This window comes from Thunnus maccoyii, chromosome 6 (assembly GCF_910596095.1).
Source record: "Thunnus maccoyii chromosome 6, fThuMac1.1, whole genome shotgun sequence".
NCBI lineage: Eukaryota > Metazoa > Chordata > Actinopteri > Scombriformes > Scombridae > Thunnus > Thunnus maccoyii.
This window is the reverse complement of record NC_056538.1, coordinates 32,093,238-32,110,139: the sequence shown is the minus strand read 5'-3', so window position 1 is coordinate 32,110,139 and position 16,902 is coordinate 32,093,238. Positions and strand designations below refer to the sequence as shown.

At 39.8% G+C, this 16,902-nt stretch overlaps 1 protein-coding gene across 4 annotated transcripts in view; it reads right to left on the bottom strand.

Annotated features, from left to right (window-relative positions):
- gdpd4a (glycerophosphodiester phosphodiesterase domain containing 4a) overlaps positions 1-16,902 on the bottom strand; it is a 46,021-nt gene that overhangs the window by 7,885 nt on the left and 21,234 nt on the right. For all 4 annotated transcript variants that reach the window (XM_042413216.1, XM_042413217.1, XM_042413219.1 and 1 more), the window contains exons 3-13: positions 16,432-16,537; positions 15,873-15,976; positions 15,545-15,638; positions 14,866-14,925; positions 14,622-14,720; positions 13,967-14,060; positions 10,448-10,593; positions 10,203-10,285; positions 8,200-8,350; positions 7,489-7,707; positions 7,175-7,332 (exon numbers count right to left, since the gene is read on the bottom strand). In XM_042413216.1, coding sequence (XP_042269150.1) covers positions 7,175-7,332; positions 7,489-7,707; positions 8,200-8,350; positions 10,203-10,285; positions 10,448-10,593; positions 13,967-14,060; positions 14,622-14,720; positions 14,866-14,925; positions 15,545-15,638; positions 15,873-15,976; positions 16,432-16,537 — 1,314 coding nt within the window. The remainder of the gene's footprint in view (positions 1-7,174; positions 7,333-7,488; positions 7,708-8,199; positions 8,351-10,202; positions 10,286-10,447; positions 10,594-13,966; positions 14,061-14,621; positions 14,721-14,865; positions 14,926-15,544; positions 15,639-15,872; positions 15,977-16,431; positions 16,538-16,902) is intronic.

Below are 16,902 nucleotides of genomic sequence, written 5' to 3'. Positions count from 1 at the left end.
TACCAAAAAAATGGATGAGCTGCCAAAATAATTTTCTATTAACAATATTAAAGATAAAGCTCTCATTCACTATCAATACATTACTGTCAAAACTGATTACAAAACTAGGACTATAATTAAATTATATGAAATCATTAGGAGCCAACTACATTTCCCATGAACCTCACTATTTCCTGTAAGCTTTGCCCTTTCTGGTGCGAGCTCAGAGGAGGCCAAAGACACCTTTGAATAATGTGGAAAATCCTGAGAATTTAAAATGGAAATGAGTTCTTTCATCAGTGGAACTAATCTGTCCCTCGTGGGTCACTGTAGGGGATTTGCGGAAGTCATCCTGACCTGAACATGCTAGCACTACAGAGCCAACAGAAGGAGGAAAATGTAGACCGACTGACACAAAACTATCACGTCAACAAAAACTAAACGGTGAAAGCGGTGAGAGATCGAGCGGATGATGAATCTCTCGTCATTCACCTTGCAGAAGGAGAGAAATTACAACAACACTGTGACGGCTGAGTTATTGAGAAAGACGTTAAAACAAATGGTTGAAAGCCAAAACGCTCTTTAAGAGTTCAAATTTAATGGCTTCTGACACCTTTAACTCTTTATATGAAAGTTTTAACATACTTTTAAAACTGAAAATAGCCTTGAATATACAATATATAGTGCCACTCATGTGCAGGATAGTGGTATAGAACTATCCCAAAAAAATCTATGTATGCTACAACTGGTTGTGACATGTAGTGATTATACTATAAGTCTTGAAATAAAGTGAAACAATAGCAAAAAAAAGATGCTAAAGAAGCCAAAAAACAGCCTCACCTTAAAACAATCTCTCACATCAAAGGCAGGGAATATTACAAGGTTTGGCACTGACATCTAATAAAAGGCCCCTTTGCTATTAGTCCTACCCTAGCAGGAAGTCGGCTCACTCAGACAGTCTCAATGACTCCTGGTCTGAGTCAGCTGTAGACTGGATGGGGGGGCGGGTGGGGTGGGGTGGTGGAGGGATAGAGAAAGAAGTAAGTAAGCAGCGAGAAAAGAGGAAAAGAGGCAGACAGACACACTGCCAAGCACTCATATCTCTTTCTCTTTCTGTTCCCTCCCTTTGTGTACCGAGTGGAATAACATACATTTTATTTCCTCCTCTCCTCCCTCTCTGTGCAGCGATCAGGACCCCTGATAGTGATGCCGATTACAAAACCGCAGCAGCAGCAGCCTCCCCGCTAAGTGTTTTTCAGCTCCTGTTTTTTCAGGACCTGGCGCCACCTGGAGCACCGTAACAATAAACAGGCCAACTCAAGGCCGTCCAGTGGTTTTTTTGGGGGTTTTCTTTGGTACCTGATTCACTTCAGGGAGGCGTACACACATCATCACATGTACAAAGTGTCATTGTGAGCAATTAGTGATGCATTCAGTGGCAGGGCATGCAGGGTTGAGTGACAGCTATAAGTCTGAACACATGAACACACGGGCGATCTCTGCAAAGTTTGACTTTTCTATCTCTATTGTCAAAAGTCAAATAAGCTTTAACAACCCACAAAAACACTCGCGGGCCGTGCAGCCGAAGGAGGCTGCCATTCACACGAGGCTCTGAAAAGTAACTAAAGCTGTAGAAATATAAAGTAACATCAAATAGAAATACTCAAGTAAAGTACAAATACCTCAAAAATGTACTGGGTTACTTTCCACCACTGGTATAAGTTCACACACACACACACACACACACACACGTTTCTCTCTGCGTCCCTGTTGAGATGAAAACATCCTTTGAAAGTCTAATGATCATCTGCTGAAGTAAACAGTTTGAGCGAGACAGAAAAAACAGAGGATGAGGAAGAGAAAAAAAAAGAGGAAGAGAGATCAGAGGAGACAGAGAGAGAGAGAGAGAGATATTTAGAGACATCGATTTTCCATTAAGAGGAAGATCAGAGCCGAGAGGAAATTACACTTTGCCAGATTATAGAAGCAGGAGTCTGTGTGTTAACAATTTTTACCTATTATTTCTGGTTCAAATGATGCGATTTGTCTCAATAAAAACTTACTGAGTGGGGAGTGCCGGCTTCAAACTTTAACAGCACTTCATTAACCTCTCTGACTGCAAACTCCTGCTAAATAAGACTAAAAACCCTTATTTTATATATAACACAAACTCATTATGTGTACAGAAGTGAGCAATAGAAACATTGTTTTACCGTATCTATTGCAGCTTTTAATATAACATTTATGACACTTTAAATATTGGTGCTATAAAAAGAGAAGCAGAAATTCTTACATTTTTATCATCTGCTTTCACAGACTGCTGCTGCTATGAAAAGTTACATGAATATGACAATAGATTAGATTCTCACATTTTCAGTTATTGTTTTCAAAAGGAACATCCTGTCGTAACAATAATCCAGGCACAAAGCACAGCAGAGTTTACAGCTGAAACTTTTAAAATATGGTGTCTCCCTGCCTTTAAAGTAGTAATGAATCCTTAAAAGTGTCCAAATTAATTCTTTTTGAGCTCTTTTCTGTGATATGAGTATGTTAACTTAATGAAACACAGGATTTGAGTTTTTGTCTGAGATATGTAAATATTAACTTGTATTTCTCTTCACAGGCTGTTTGGACTCTTAGGGAGAGATGAGCCACTAGGTCTCCATTCAGTGATGTAGAGGGACGGCTGTAGGACCTGTAGTCCGTTCTGCTCATCCTGTTCAGTCAGTTGTTTAATGAAGTTTAATTATATAAAATGGTGTAATTCTTGTAACTTTGTGCAACATTAATCACGTCATGTTTTTTGTAATATGTATATTTTCATTTTTCGTGCCCTTTGTAAAACGAAGACTGGGATAATTAGTCATGTGACTCAGATGTATTTATCTCAGCAGTTGTACTGAGCGAACCTGAAGAAGCTACAGGCGAAACACGTTGTTCGCTCTTAATAAAGTCACAGTAAAGTCATTAAAGTGTGCAGCGCTGGTTAATTTTGATTTTCACCTCATATGTTCCTGCGACCGACCAGCACCTGACTGAAAATACTGGCTGTGCACGAGGAGTTCTGTCCCCTTATATATATATATATATATATATATATATATATATATATATATATATATATATATATACTCATTGCTCATTGTCTTTAATACAGTGTGTTATATTCTTGATATTGACAACAGCATCCCGACAACAGTTGGGGAAGCTTTTTTAAATATTTAAATGTAAATGTTGAAAGTTTGACACACATAACACTAATTATAATAATAACCACACATGCGAAGTGTTTATAATGTGTTGTGAACACAACCTTAAGACAACTGTTACCACATGATTCATCCAAACAGTAGTTGATGACAAACACGGCACTTCATGTTTTGATGAGATATTAGAGTGAAGATGAATCAACAGTAAAGGGGAAAAACTATTTCAGGGGACAGTTGTGTGTGTCAGTTGTGTTATAACTCAACGTGTGAGTCACTCGACCATCTTCATCGCCTCCCTCTTTCCAGATTGTTCTCCCACAGTTCCTGTTCAAGTTCCTATACAAGTACCTCCTACTCATTTCTCTTGTGCTGTTCATCCGCCTCTTCTCTTCTAAACCACCTCCGTTCATTTCAACTTTCTCTTCCCCCCTTCACCGCCTCTCCTAACTTCTCTCTGTTCTCCAACTGATCCTCTCTTCTACTGAACATCTTTCCCCAAGTTTCATTTTCCTCTGTGTGCTTTATCACTGACAGTATGTGCAATATAACCTATATTTGTATATGTTTTATTTCATCTCTCTCTTCTTTTTTTTTTATAATTGTAAATATTTATTATATACTCTAATTGAAACCAAATCTCACTGCCTTCAGCAGCCGTGTTTCCATTAGATTCACTGGATAATTTTAAGCAAACTTTTGAAATGTCGCAAAAAGGAAAATGCAAATTAGGTGTGTTTCCATCAACTGGTTTGAAGCAAATAAACTAGGCTATGCAACACATAGTTTAATTAAGAATATGGCGGTATAGACTTAAATAATCCGTCAGTAAACAGTAGAAGAAGTAAAGGTTGCCAACTGGAAACAAAACAAATAGTTATATTGCCTTGACAATGTCAGCTAGTATCGGCCGTGCTTCATCTTCATGTGATCTGGAGACGCTGGAAGACGCAGAGAGCGGAAACAGCTGATCAGTCATGTGAGTTAAACATTTGCTACGTCATTATTTATTCGACAAATGTGTTTCCATTACCCATACTGTGCATAAACTCTTTTTCGACATTTCCAAAATCCACCTCAAGCGAGCATAAAAACTTTTTTGCAAAATTGAGGAAGTTTTTTTTTCAAATGTAGACGTTTCCATTAAGCTTTTTTAATGTGATACTTCAAAATGTGCATAAAATAGGTTAATGGAAACACCGCTCTTGAATAAAAGCTAAAAGCTCTTGAATCTCTTCTGTCCATCATCTTCATCTCTCTACACTCCTGCCATGAACTTCTCACCCAGCTGCCCTCTGCCTCCCTCTCGCGCCCCCTCCCCTCCTGTCACTTATCTGGAGTCGTTCACAAGCAACACATGAGGACAAACAGGACGTGGCGGCCATCTGTACCTTGAGTTATATAACTACACACAAACACATAGCATAGACGGTATCAGAGTCTCTCTCATCAAGTAAAAACAGGAGGGTTTTATAATTAAATGGTCACGATTACACAAGTCTTAATGTTGAAAAATATAAAATAAGGCAGCTGATGATTTGATGATAGATAATAAATTTGGAACCTGAGTATTCTGTAGATGTAGATTTATCATTTATTGTTTTTCTCTTGTGCAAAATAAAGAGCACATCAGAAATGTTTCATTTCTTCCTTCAGTTTCTATTAGTGGAAGCAGAAGTGTCCATTCAACTCATTTATTCATTAGCAGTAGGGATGTGCTGGTATCAAATTTACCTGCTTTGATTATCATAAGTAAAAATATAATTATAAATGGTATTATCATGATAATCACTTGTCCTGAAATCCTACTATTAGTGCTAAAATAAAGTGGATGGACATCACTATGAAATAACTGACACCTCTTCTTCAACATGATACTTCTTTATTTCTCTTTTAACATCAAAACTAATTAATAAATCTAAACAAGAATAAACTAACAAATGAAATTATTTAACCCATAAGAACTCATTTCTCCTTAAAGGAAAAATTACGGGGAATATAAAACAGACCAAATGGACCACAAGGAACACATTTCTGAATTTTATTTTGAAATTCTACCTTCAGTGTCAAAGATCTGTAATGTCACATATATGTCATAACTTGTTTTATATCAATTTGTTGATATGTGGTCAGAACAGGTTAAATGTAATACAGGACGTCTTATTAAAGCATCAGAATTGTTAAATGGGTTGAAACCTACTTTTAGTAACAAAAAAACAAGCTTTTTAAAATTAGCTAGTTCTGTCACTTTTGCTGACCAGGCACACCGCCGCCATTTTGGAAGTGATGTCATGGTGACACCTGAGTCTCCATGAGGTTCTTATGGGTTAAGATTGGAATAATTTTTAGATGAAAATAAAAACAGAAGGCCTGAAAATTTTAAATGAATTCAGGGCATTGTCCTCTGAAATAATAACTTCTCGTCTTCAACAGGAGGGTTTATTTATTACGACCGCTCCAGTTAAACAATCTCAATCGACTGAAGGGTCTCTGGCAGCCCTTAAACATTAACATAGGTATTGTGAAACTCTGCCCCCTCAAAAAAATTAACCTAATGACACCCGAGTAGAGGTTAAGTACTGTGCAAAAGTTTTAGGCACTTAAAGTAAAGTGAGAATGCTTCCAAAAATATTGCTATAAATTGTTTTAATTTATCAATTAACTTATTACAAAGTTGAGTAAACAGCAGAAACCTAAAGCAGCTTTGCCTTTAAAAACAGCAGCAGTTCTCCTCGGTTCACTTTAACACAGTTTTTCATGGTAACTTGCAGGAAGAATGTCCTTCTGTGGATTTATTATTGAGGCCATCTCAGGTGCTTCTTCATGTAATCCCAGATTGACTCCATGATGTTGAGATCAGGTCTCTGTGGGGGCCAAACCATACCATCTGCTGCAGGACTCATCATTCTTCTTGTTGCTGAAAATAGTTCTTCATGACTCTAGCTGTATGCTCGGGGTCATTGTCATGTCATGAATAAATTTAGGACCAATCAGACGCCTCCCTGATGGTATTGCATAATGGATAAGAATCTAAAACTTTTGCACAGTTCTGTATTTCTGAACAGTTGTTTGTAAATAACCTTCATCTATTCACACATCAAGATCTTTGTTACTATTGAGTATAAACATCATCAACAACAAGCCAGTTCAGTTACACAAAGCAGTCATCTCACATACACACTAATGAAAACACACATATCAGTGTTTCCCCTGTATCCATTCAGCAGCGGCGCACCGTCACTGCAAAATTATGAGCACCGCTGCTAAAATTTCAGACGATCATTAACATCAACGAGCTACTGATGATTTTCACTCGCACACTGTGTGAGCACAATAACACCCTACGTTACTGTGGATTTTTTTTATCATCCTCCCTCTCTTCGTTCCTCAAAGGACATCTAAGTGAAAGGTACAAGAGTAGCGTAGCTCCGTTAAGGAATAAGGCAGTGCGTGTGTGTAAATGTGTGTGTGTAGTTGCGCGAGCGGCAGAAACGTGACGTGAACGTGAGCGGAGCAGAGGAAAAGTTTAGCCGTGAGTTGTCAATCTGGCAGTAAATGTCAGTTAATAAATGCAGCAGCTCCTCAAGACAAAGAAAATACTCATCTATTGAAGGGTGTTCGCCCCGAAGTTAGCAACAACGCGTTAGCTTAAGTTGACCAGGCTCACTTAAGGTGGACTGACTTTTAAGGTGGACCAGCAGTCTCTGTCTTGAGTTTTTCATATGACCTAACCTCCATAGCAGTCAACCAAGGGGAAACACTGCATATTATTGAAAATATCAGCAAGTGGACCTTTAAAGTCAGTTAGAGTGTCCCTGACTTCAGTTTGATGCATAATACTGGAAACCAGTCTTCCCCAGATCAGAGCTGGTTCCTCGGCTGTCTTGAATTCTGCCAGTCAGTGTTTGTGTCCTCGCATCGGATCATAGTCCATGTCTATCATGTGTTTGCTGCAAAGTTTTCTGGTTAAAACTGCTCGTGTGTTTTACCTGATCTGTTGTTGTGACATGGAGCTGTAGTGCAGGTTCAGTCTGGAGATGTGGTTGTCTGTCAGTTCCTGAATAGAAGCCTTTTCTCCAGAGGTCTGCTGCAGCTCCGGGTCCAGAGCCTGGACTAAGTCTCTGTCCTCAGACGGCAGCCACAGCACCTGCACACACACACACACACACACAGAAACACACACATAAGTAACTGAAAAGAGGCAAACAGTGTTAAGTCCACGTTATGTAAGTTAGCCAGAGTGATTCACTGGAGCTTCATTGGAACAGTTTTTCTTTTATTTATGTCGATGCAGCACATTCACCTGAGATGAGTTGATGTGTGCCTGCACCACCTGCAGAGTGGTGTTGATGTACGACTGACTGTAGGGATGTCCGTACGGTGGCCTGTGCAGGTCAAACAGCACTAGTCTGCCACTACGAGCGGCTACCTCCAGGAACTGGGCCAGCGAGGGAACAGACTGGTTCTGGGCATGGGAGCGGTCCGCCTCAGACAGGGACGACACAGTACCGAACGGATCCCTCTGTGAGAGAGTAGTGTGTGTGTGTAACAGAAGGATGTGGAGGAAGAAAGACGCTTAGTCATTTTGAGAATTCACAGAAACAGAAAACAAACAAACAAATCAATATTGTACAGTTTGGCTTCATTATTTTAGTTCTTTTTTCCAAACGAACTGAGAATTTATTGGTGTGTTTTGATAATCCAAATTGTAAAAAGCACTATAAAAATCAAGCTAATGTCCAATTTTTAAAAACCTCGTATGCAGACAAATTCATTTTAACTATTTATTGTTTTTTTTTCCACTTAGAGGGATCCCATTTGTCCACCATCTATTACTATTAACGAACAGTGATTAGTGTCAACCACTTTGGGTGACGTCAAGTTTGTGTGGAAGTTTTTTTCAAACATATCATCACAGTGTTCATGTTTGCATTTTATCAACAAACCAAAGCGTATCTGGATATATTGTTTCTGTGTTTGTGTGTGTGTGTGCGTGTGTGCGCGTTATCCCCACCATTAAGAACCAGTCTCCAGCATTAAGCTGCTGTAGCTCGGCCCAGGTGAACATGGAGGCGTCGAGGTTCGTTCGGTTCGGGAAAACCTCGGCGACGTTAGTGGTTCTCCTCAGAGTGGAGTCATGCATCAGGAAGGGAACTCCATCATAACTACAGAGAGAAAGAGACAGAACAACAGCAGAGAAATATTAAATGTGTGATAAAGTACATAAAGGGAGGGAAAGTGTAGGACACAAAAATGAAAGATGAAGGGTGAGAAGGGAACAATAATAAAGGAGTGGAGTGAAAGGAAAATAAATAAAACAAGGAAAGCAGAGGAGAGGAAATGAGGGAAGTCACCAATAAGCATAATTTATAAACACACGCACAAGTCAGCTTGTTATCTCAATTAATTACACATGATATCACTTACAGTATGTACATTCCCATAAACACACACACACACACACACACACTCTAATAGATTTCCTCACACAAACAAACCTTTGACAGTTTAATTACACAGGAACTGCCAAGTAGGCATAGTCATTCATGCAGACACCACACACACACACACACACACACTCTCATTCTTACATTACCAGACTCACCGGGGTCACCAGCAGTACGGGATTAAACTAACCCACTAATGGTGACTCATGTCGTGCTGCTAATCCCCCTGTTTTCAGATCCAACTGTGTGTCACCCACCAGGCGTGGGCTAATGGAAAAGGCTAACGGCTAACTGGATTAGCATGGCAGTAATCACCTTAGTGCTGAGTGTAGCACGCTAACCTCTGCTCTGCACAATTAGCACCGAGCCACAGACTCAGCATGAGTTCACTGTTGACCAACTGCTCTGCGGATAATTTTAGCCGCAAGAAAAACATGTGTTGATCTCTCCTGTCGCTAAACACTGTTGATGATTTCATCATTTCACACAAAGATAATCACATCTCATTGCTAATGCACACTTTTAAAAATGTGCTCAATAAGTCAGGCAGTCGTTAATTCGAGGAAATTCACTGTAAAAGGATTTTTGGGTGTTTTTTATACTAATATTGACACTTATCTTCTTAGTAGCCCCAGTACATTTCTGTAATAAACAAGGTTTTTATTGTAGGATGTTTATCCATCCCTATAAAATATAGATTGCTATCATGGGATATGAGCTGATCTGAACCTTTTGATGTTTGTATTTTTCTGTTATATTTGTATCTATTTGATTCAACTGTGGGCATGAAAACATTTTTTTTGAAAAATATGTATTGATGTACCTTCTTTGCTTGTTTGTAAACAAACTATGTAATGTTTCCACATGCTACTGGGTTTGTTTACCTTCACAGGAGCTCATTGAATTCTATTTTCATGGATACTGGGAGGTGCTATTGACGCCCTATGATTGGTGCATTTACATCTACATATATATGACACTGGTGCCCTTTGTCTGTATGAACATTTCCATTTCCTGATGAAGTTTTTTTGCCCCTTTAACAATTTAGGCTGTGCTTGTGAGACCTTTTTCCTGCCATCAGAAGTGTCCATCTTCATCTGTCAGGTCTGCTGTGTTATGCAGGACCCTGTGGAGTGTTCTTGTTATCTTTACTTTCATTCAACACATTTGGGAACCTGCGTTTTTAACATCCATGTTTACGTCAGCTAGCGGTCACCAACCGTCCATAAGCAAAACATTTCTGGTAGCATCAGTAGTGAACCAAAAACTCCACCTTTAATTTAGCAGAGGTGTTCAGTATTCATTTTTTCCTCCTTTCAGCTTCCACAAGGCACAAGAAATATGTGGAAATATTTATATAATATATGGAAACCAGAAATAGCAGTTTTAAATTGATTCTCCAGCTCTGCAGCTGGAGGACGAATAAAATAAGCTGCAACAACAGATACAAGACTGATCCAGAAAGACAGATTAAAGATATAAAACATATGTATATTTATTTATTATCACTGATTAATTTTTAGTATTACGAGAATACATGATGGGTGCAGATGAGTGCGGTGTGACGTACCTGATGGTGACATCAGTCTCCAGTCCTTCTCCTCCAGCTTCCACTGCTTTCTCAAACGACATCACAGTATTCTCTGGAGCGAGCTACACACACACACACACACACACACACACACACACACACACACACACACACACACACACACACACACACACAAAGGTCAAACAATACAACAGCACACATACACAACATGTCCATAAAATATTATCATAACCAATATAAATGCTGGTCCGGTCCGATCTTACCATCGGTGCTCCTCTGTGTCCGATGAGCGTCGGCGCAGGTCCCAGCGTTCCCGCCTCTTTAATGCAGGGCGAGTACATTCCCAGAGGGACCAGGTAGAGACTGAACAGCATGGACAGGTAGAGACCCAGGATGGCCACCTGACGCGCTGAAGAACACACAACCATACAAAGATACTCGTTGATTTAAAAAAGACTCCTCACTAAACCTTTTGGCTGCTGAATTCAAATAAAACATTGAAGCTTCTGGAAGCACGACAACAATGCAGTTTGGTTGGTTTTCAGTAAATGAGTCTGTTTCCAAGTTTACAGTTACAGTAAATTATAGTATTATTAGAAATTACTATATTGTGTACAGTGTAATTTCTGTTGCATCCGGTTCAACATGGACTTGTTCTTGCTGGCAGAGCTGCACTGATGCTACATATGAACTCTGTACATCACATCAATGTTTTTAATTATCTCTGCAAACACACACACACACACACACACACACACACACATACACGGAAAAGTGCAACTGCAGTAGACTTAACTTCACTGTGCACACATTATACATCTCTGAGCCTATAAATGCTGCTATATTAAGGGAGACTGAGTCGGGCTGGTGTAGAAATCGGAATGTAATCTGGATAATATCCAGTAAATCTTTCCTGATAGGATCAACATGTTGCTGAACAGCAGCCGTACAGGCAACAGGCAGACTGAACTAGGACTGTGAAAACTGCATCATTTTTATTTTTTTCATGACAGAAATGATTGGTATTATCTAGATAATTGCTCACAAATACAACTGGATGAAAAAATGAAAGTACTTCCATAATAAATGTTAAAATATATCACAAAATAGACGATCTACGAGTCTGTTTTATTGTAAAATGATGCAGAAATGTGTTTAATTTACTCAATGTACAGTTCAAAGACAACACTGTGCAGCTTAATCAGATTTAAATGTTTTCCTCTTCAAATCCAGAACTTGGACCAAAGTAAAAAGATCTTTTCTAATTACTTTACTTATATAACTAACATGAGTCTCGATGTACAGTGTATGCTTAGATCTTAGATCATCCAGAAACACTCGCTGACAGAGTAAAATTGGCTAATGGCTGATTATTGGGATAGAAAATTACTGTAATACAATAAATCACTGACACTGTGAAAAATGTTACTTGTGTAATATGTGATATATTCGTGAGATTAAACCTATTTTTGATATTACTTATAGTCTCTCTATATAGCGGTTTTTACTGTTACTCTCACAAATCACCTTCAGATGATACATATATATATTTACAAACAATGTCTTTCTTGTTTGTACTTTTATCTCATTGACATCAGCCTCACAGTTCACCGTCCACCCCCATACAGCTGGATCACAGCTGTATTAACTCACTGCTGATGCAAACTCAACATGTCCTACTGCTGCAGGCTTCACATTAAAAGTGTTCAATCGGTGAAACATAGTGGCTTTTATTGTGAAGCAGTCACAGGAAACACAATGTATTTGCCGCAGAGTTTTGCTGTAACAGTAGTTGTTGAAAAAAAAATGCATCTACAAAACAAGACACAGTCATTTTTTGGCATTTTTGTAACAGTATATCAGCTTTAAATATCACAGGGAGTCAGCTGCACTTCTTTAACTCCTCAGCAAGGTAATCAACTTTAAAGTGTCTGCTTGTGTCCTGGCATGATTAAAAAAAAGGCCGATTATTGACCAACTTCTTTATTATAACCTGACTTTGTCTGGCTGCAGTGTAAACAACTACACTGGTAGTTATTCTGTTGTATTTCTGACAAAGAGGCGGTATTAAACCTCTCGTATTAAACCAGACTTGCTGTTACAGTAACCACGGGTTGTTGGGTTTACGTCACGCCAAATCGAACAGGACTGAAATCCTGAGGATTAGACCGTTAATCAACATATAGTCCACTACTTCTCTAGATCACCACAGCATTAACAGAAAGTGAAAAAAGGGGAGTAAGACGCCCTGCTGGGTTGGAAATGTCAACAGGTGCTTTTTGCCAGGCTCCATAATACGTTTCATTGAGAGAGTCCCAGCATGACTCAGACATACGGGCAGTCGGCGTGTCGGCTCCCGATTGATTAAAAAAGCTGCCAGAAACCATTGGCTAACTGTTACAAAGCTGATAACATGAAAAAACACCAGTCCTGTTGGAATCTGAATGTTTAAAGGTGTGATGGAAAGACAGAAGTCCATCTTCTTGTTGTGTTCTAACCTGAAATGTCATTTTTCTTGGTGCAGTCACATGTTTAAATGTTTCTTCTGGCTGAATTTGAGGCAAATCTCCTCCCTGTCATTCAGTGTGTTGTCCTCTATATTTAATAATCTCCTGTTTCCAGCTTAACCCGGCAACCCTTTACCTCTCACATCCCAACACTCATGAGTGTTCATATTTAATAAACTAAAAAACTAACCCTTAACCTTCCATTTTACATCCAAGCTACTACGTTGGTGTTCATCTCGATACAACAGGGGAGAGTTATATCCTTAGATCCTGTGCTTTGGCAAATCTCTCTCTCTCTCCCTTATCTCCTGCCAGGAGAGACCCCCCGACATGACTCAGCATCACTCTACCCGCTGAATCACCATGGCAACCAGGGACAGTACCCATGGAGACCAAAGAAAGAGGAGAGAGGCAGAGAGACAAAGAGGTCAAATCCACTCAGCGGAGAGGAAAAAAAGGCTGTCAGGCACAAAAGCAAGACAGAAAGTGTGACCCAAGAGACGAGTGAAAAGAAACAGACAGACAGCAGCCAGAAGGGCGGGTCAGAGGTCTGATGATCACGAGACAGAAAGACGATAGAAAGCATCAGAGAAACTAAAATAGAAGAGAGGGAAAGTGAGCAGGAAAATGAGGCATTGATTTCCTGTTAAGAAGGACGCGGAGAGGTCTACAGCTGTATAATCCACGATATACTAGAGCCTCAGGTTTCTGAGGGGTGTGTTTTTATTTATGTACTGCTTTATCCCGGCAGGCGGAGCAGCTTTATACTATAACTGAAGCTTCTGGAGTCAAAACACTTCACTGTCTGGCAGCAATCAGCCAATATGTCATTTCAACAAGGTCCTTCAGCCCTTTCTTCTCTTCAGTTACTGCTGTTGTGACAAGGACAGGTTGGTTGTGTGTGTCGTTAGATTTCTCTTCTCTCTTTCTCTATAACATTCATCAGTATTTGGATTTACAAAGAGTTGAGACAAACAAGTCATCAGTTAAATAAATATCAGTTAACTATAGATAATAATAATATATATAGATAATTCTACCTTTCTCTTTTTGTTTAGCTTTCTCTTTTTCCAGGAATAGCTGGACTTTTACCAACTTCTTCTTCAACTTCCATGTTTTGTCATGTCATGATTTCCATAGAGCACAACATATTCACAGTTCACAGTTTTCCTCTATAAATGTTTGATAAGATATATCTAGAACTGAGTCAGAGTCCTGCTTCATCGCTTCCACGTTAGCTGCAAAACTAACAAAAACACTCATCAGCTCGCTTACCTTTCTTGTTCATGCGGAAGAAATGCAACGCTATTGGCCAGGAGAGAATCGCCATGAGTGAGACTGCAGCCACGTGGAGGAAGGGCGCCGTCACCTACGGATGAAAAGTGGAAAAGTTCAACACAGAACAGCTTACAGTTAAAGGAAGTCTCAAGCATTTCACTCAGAACATAAAGCACAATATTATGGCTCTTTAAATGCTGATGATACAAAGTTTAACTGTTATTTAAGGGGCACTGGGGGGAGAGCTGTGTGAAATCTGATAATTTGGCAGTCAAGTTGCATTGTGGGTAATGTGGGTGCTATGTTTCGACAAGAAGAAGAATGCATGGAATAAAAAAACGACAATAGCTCCATCTGGCTCTGCTGCATTGGTTATAACCCTCCCAAATTATAAAGAAGTACAGCAATGTTCTCCTGTGATTGGCTAGTGTGTCAGGGTTGGCTAACCTCGAGCTGCCAAATTGATAACTGATGATCACAGACAGACCAGACAGAGCAGCACAGCACAACAGCAGCAGCGGCGGCGGGAAAGTGAGAAATATACACAAATGTATTGTAATTTATTCCAATGCATGCTGCTCAGAGTAATCTCTTCTGGCAGCGGCGAATCTCACACTAAGCTGAAGTCAAAAGTTGGCAGCTCCCCGCTAACCTGCAGGGAGAGGAGGAGAGTCTTCCATTCTTTACTCCAGAGGTCAGACAGGATGGCGGTGGCTGTGACGGAGAACGCCAGCGTCACCACGATGCCGGTCTGACTCGAACACAGCGGGAAGAGAAAACACAAACTTATGACAACTTATTACAAGAAAGGAACGCTAAAAACACAAGTTTGTCAGTGTTTGTGTTTATTTATCCTGTGTGTGTGTGTGTGTGTGTGTGTGTGTGTGTGTGTGCACCTTGTGGCTCCAGTGAAGGTACAGCCTCTGCCCCTCAGACAGCAGACACACTGCCAGCACCTGAACAACATTTATATATATATATCAAAACATGAAGTTGCTCACAAGTAACATTTTTTACTAAAACAGCCAAATTCTTGTCTTCATGCCTCAGCAGATTTAAGAAAACGTGTGTCAGCACTGCAGACAATGTTGTTAAAGTTGTTGTATGCCTCAGACTTTTTCTACGAGTAATGTAATCTCTTTCGGTGTGGATTTCTGTGGATCTATATCGTTTTTTTTTTTTATGTATTATATAATAAAGTCTTACGTAAGTTTTGTCACCTCCAAGCAAGCGGAAAAGCTCTTAAATGTCACAGAAAGTGCTGGGAGGGCCGAGGGGCTTATGCGCACTTGCAAATAATGAAAGGCATTGTTTCAAGCACTCTGGTTAAGTGAGAGAAATATACAATGAAGTAACACTCCAATCAAAAACATCCAGCTGGACCCAATCAGGTGCTGGCGGACAAAGTTTTACTACTGTCAATCTCTCTCCGGTTAAAACAGACACATAAATGTCAAGTGTGTTGCTGTAAGTGGAGGGCAAAGTGTTTTTTTCATCCACACAAAAAGGTTTTAGTTCTTTAAAATAACTTTTGGGCTTAAACAAGACAGGCTGTAATCATATCATTGTGCGTACCAGCAGTAGGGCGATGTACGTGAAGAGAGCAGCTGCCACAACCAGCAGGACCAGAGACCAGGGGAACCAGAAACCCAGAGTCCCAAAGTTAAACCTGCAGAGCCACAAGAGACACAGTCACCAGCTATCACATGTAGTGTGAATCAAGTTTGAATGATGGTTCTGAAATGCATGCATTATGTGTAATTAATACAAGTAAATATCATGATAAGATCAAACGCTTCAGGGGAGAATGAGCGTCTATGCATGCATGTAATAAATATTCAGAGTAACATAGACTGTGTGCCAACATTTACATAATGTGCTTTATGTGCTCACTGTGACCCACCAGTCAAAGTCGTGGTAGTCGTTCTGAGCTTCACTCCAAAAATAGAGGAATACAAAACTCAGGAAGAAGGTGAGGATCAGGAGGCCAAAGCTGCCACACTCCACCTGTAACACACACACACACACACGTACAGAAGTCTGTTTGATATAAAGTTAAGGCTGAGGGAACTTGTATTTATGGTGTTTACATTTTTAAAAAGTTTGTGTGGCTTCCCGTGGCAACAAGATTTATAGTGATAATTGGAGGAAAGATAGCAACCCACCTGATGTTACACAATCTGGCAGATAGATTAGAAGTCTCTCATATCACTGCATGCATATACAAGCAGTATATTTTGATAGTAGCTGACATAGTATATATATGCTGATATTTTTCCAGAGAAAAGCAGTAACTGACTGCTGGAGTCAGCAGGCCTGACGGAGGGAAACCGACTAAATCAATAGTCTGTGCTCGATCAGCAAACTAACCAAACTCAACATGCTGCTTATACAGTAGATGAAGCTGTGTGTGTGTGTGTGTGTGTGTGTGTGTGTGTGTGTGTGTGTGTGTGTGTGTGTACCTTGCTGCAGCAGCACTCTCCAGGCTGCGCCCGGGCTCTTTGGTATCGTCTCCATTGGCAACCATAGAGGCCGGCCAGGCAGGAGACAAACGGCTGGTGTTCATACCTTTAATCACAATTAACCAATCAGGTAAACATCAGTGACCTCAGTAGAGCGTTCAGACGTTCACCTGAACAAATGACCTCACTGACTAAATGATGACTTTTAAAGCTGGATCTCAACATTTTAGAGATTTTAAAAAGAAAGTATTGTGATAAACAAGAATTATCTCAACTTGATCTGGGCAGCCTGTTTGTGTACAACACTGGAAACTCAATAAATTGAAATTTAGCAACCTGTAAAGAATATTGTGAAGGATCTAGTTCCTAGTCTACTTTTTAAGTTGTGATGTGCAAAACACTCACGTAGCAACCTCTAATTTTTAGGCAGCACTGGGACTAATTTGGGCTTGAAATGTTTCTCTACAGGCA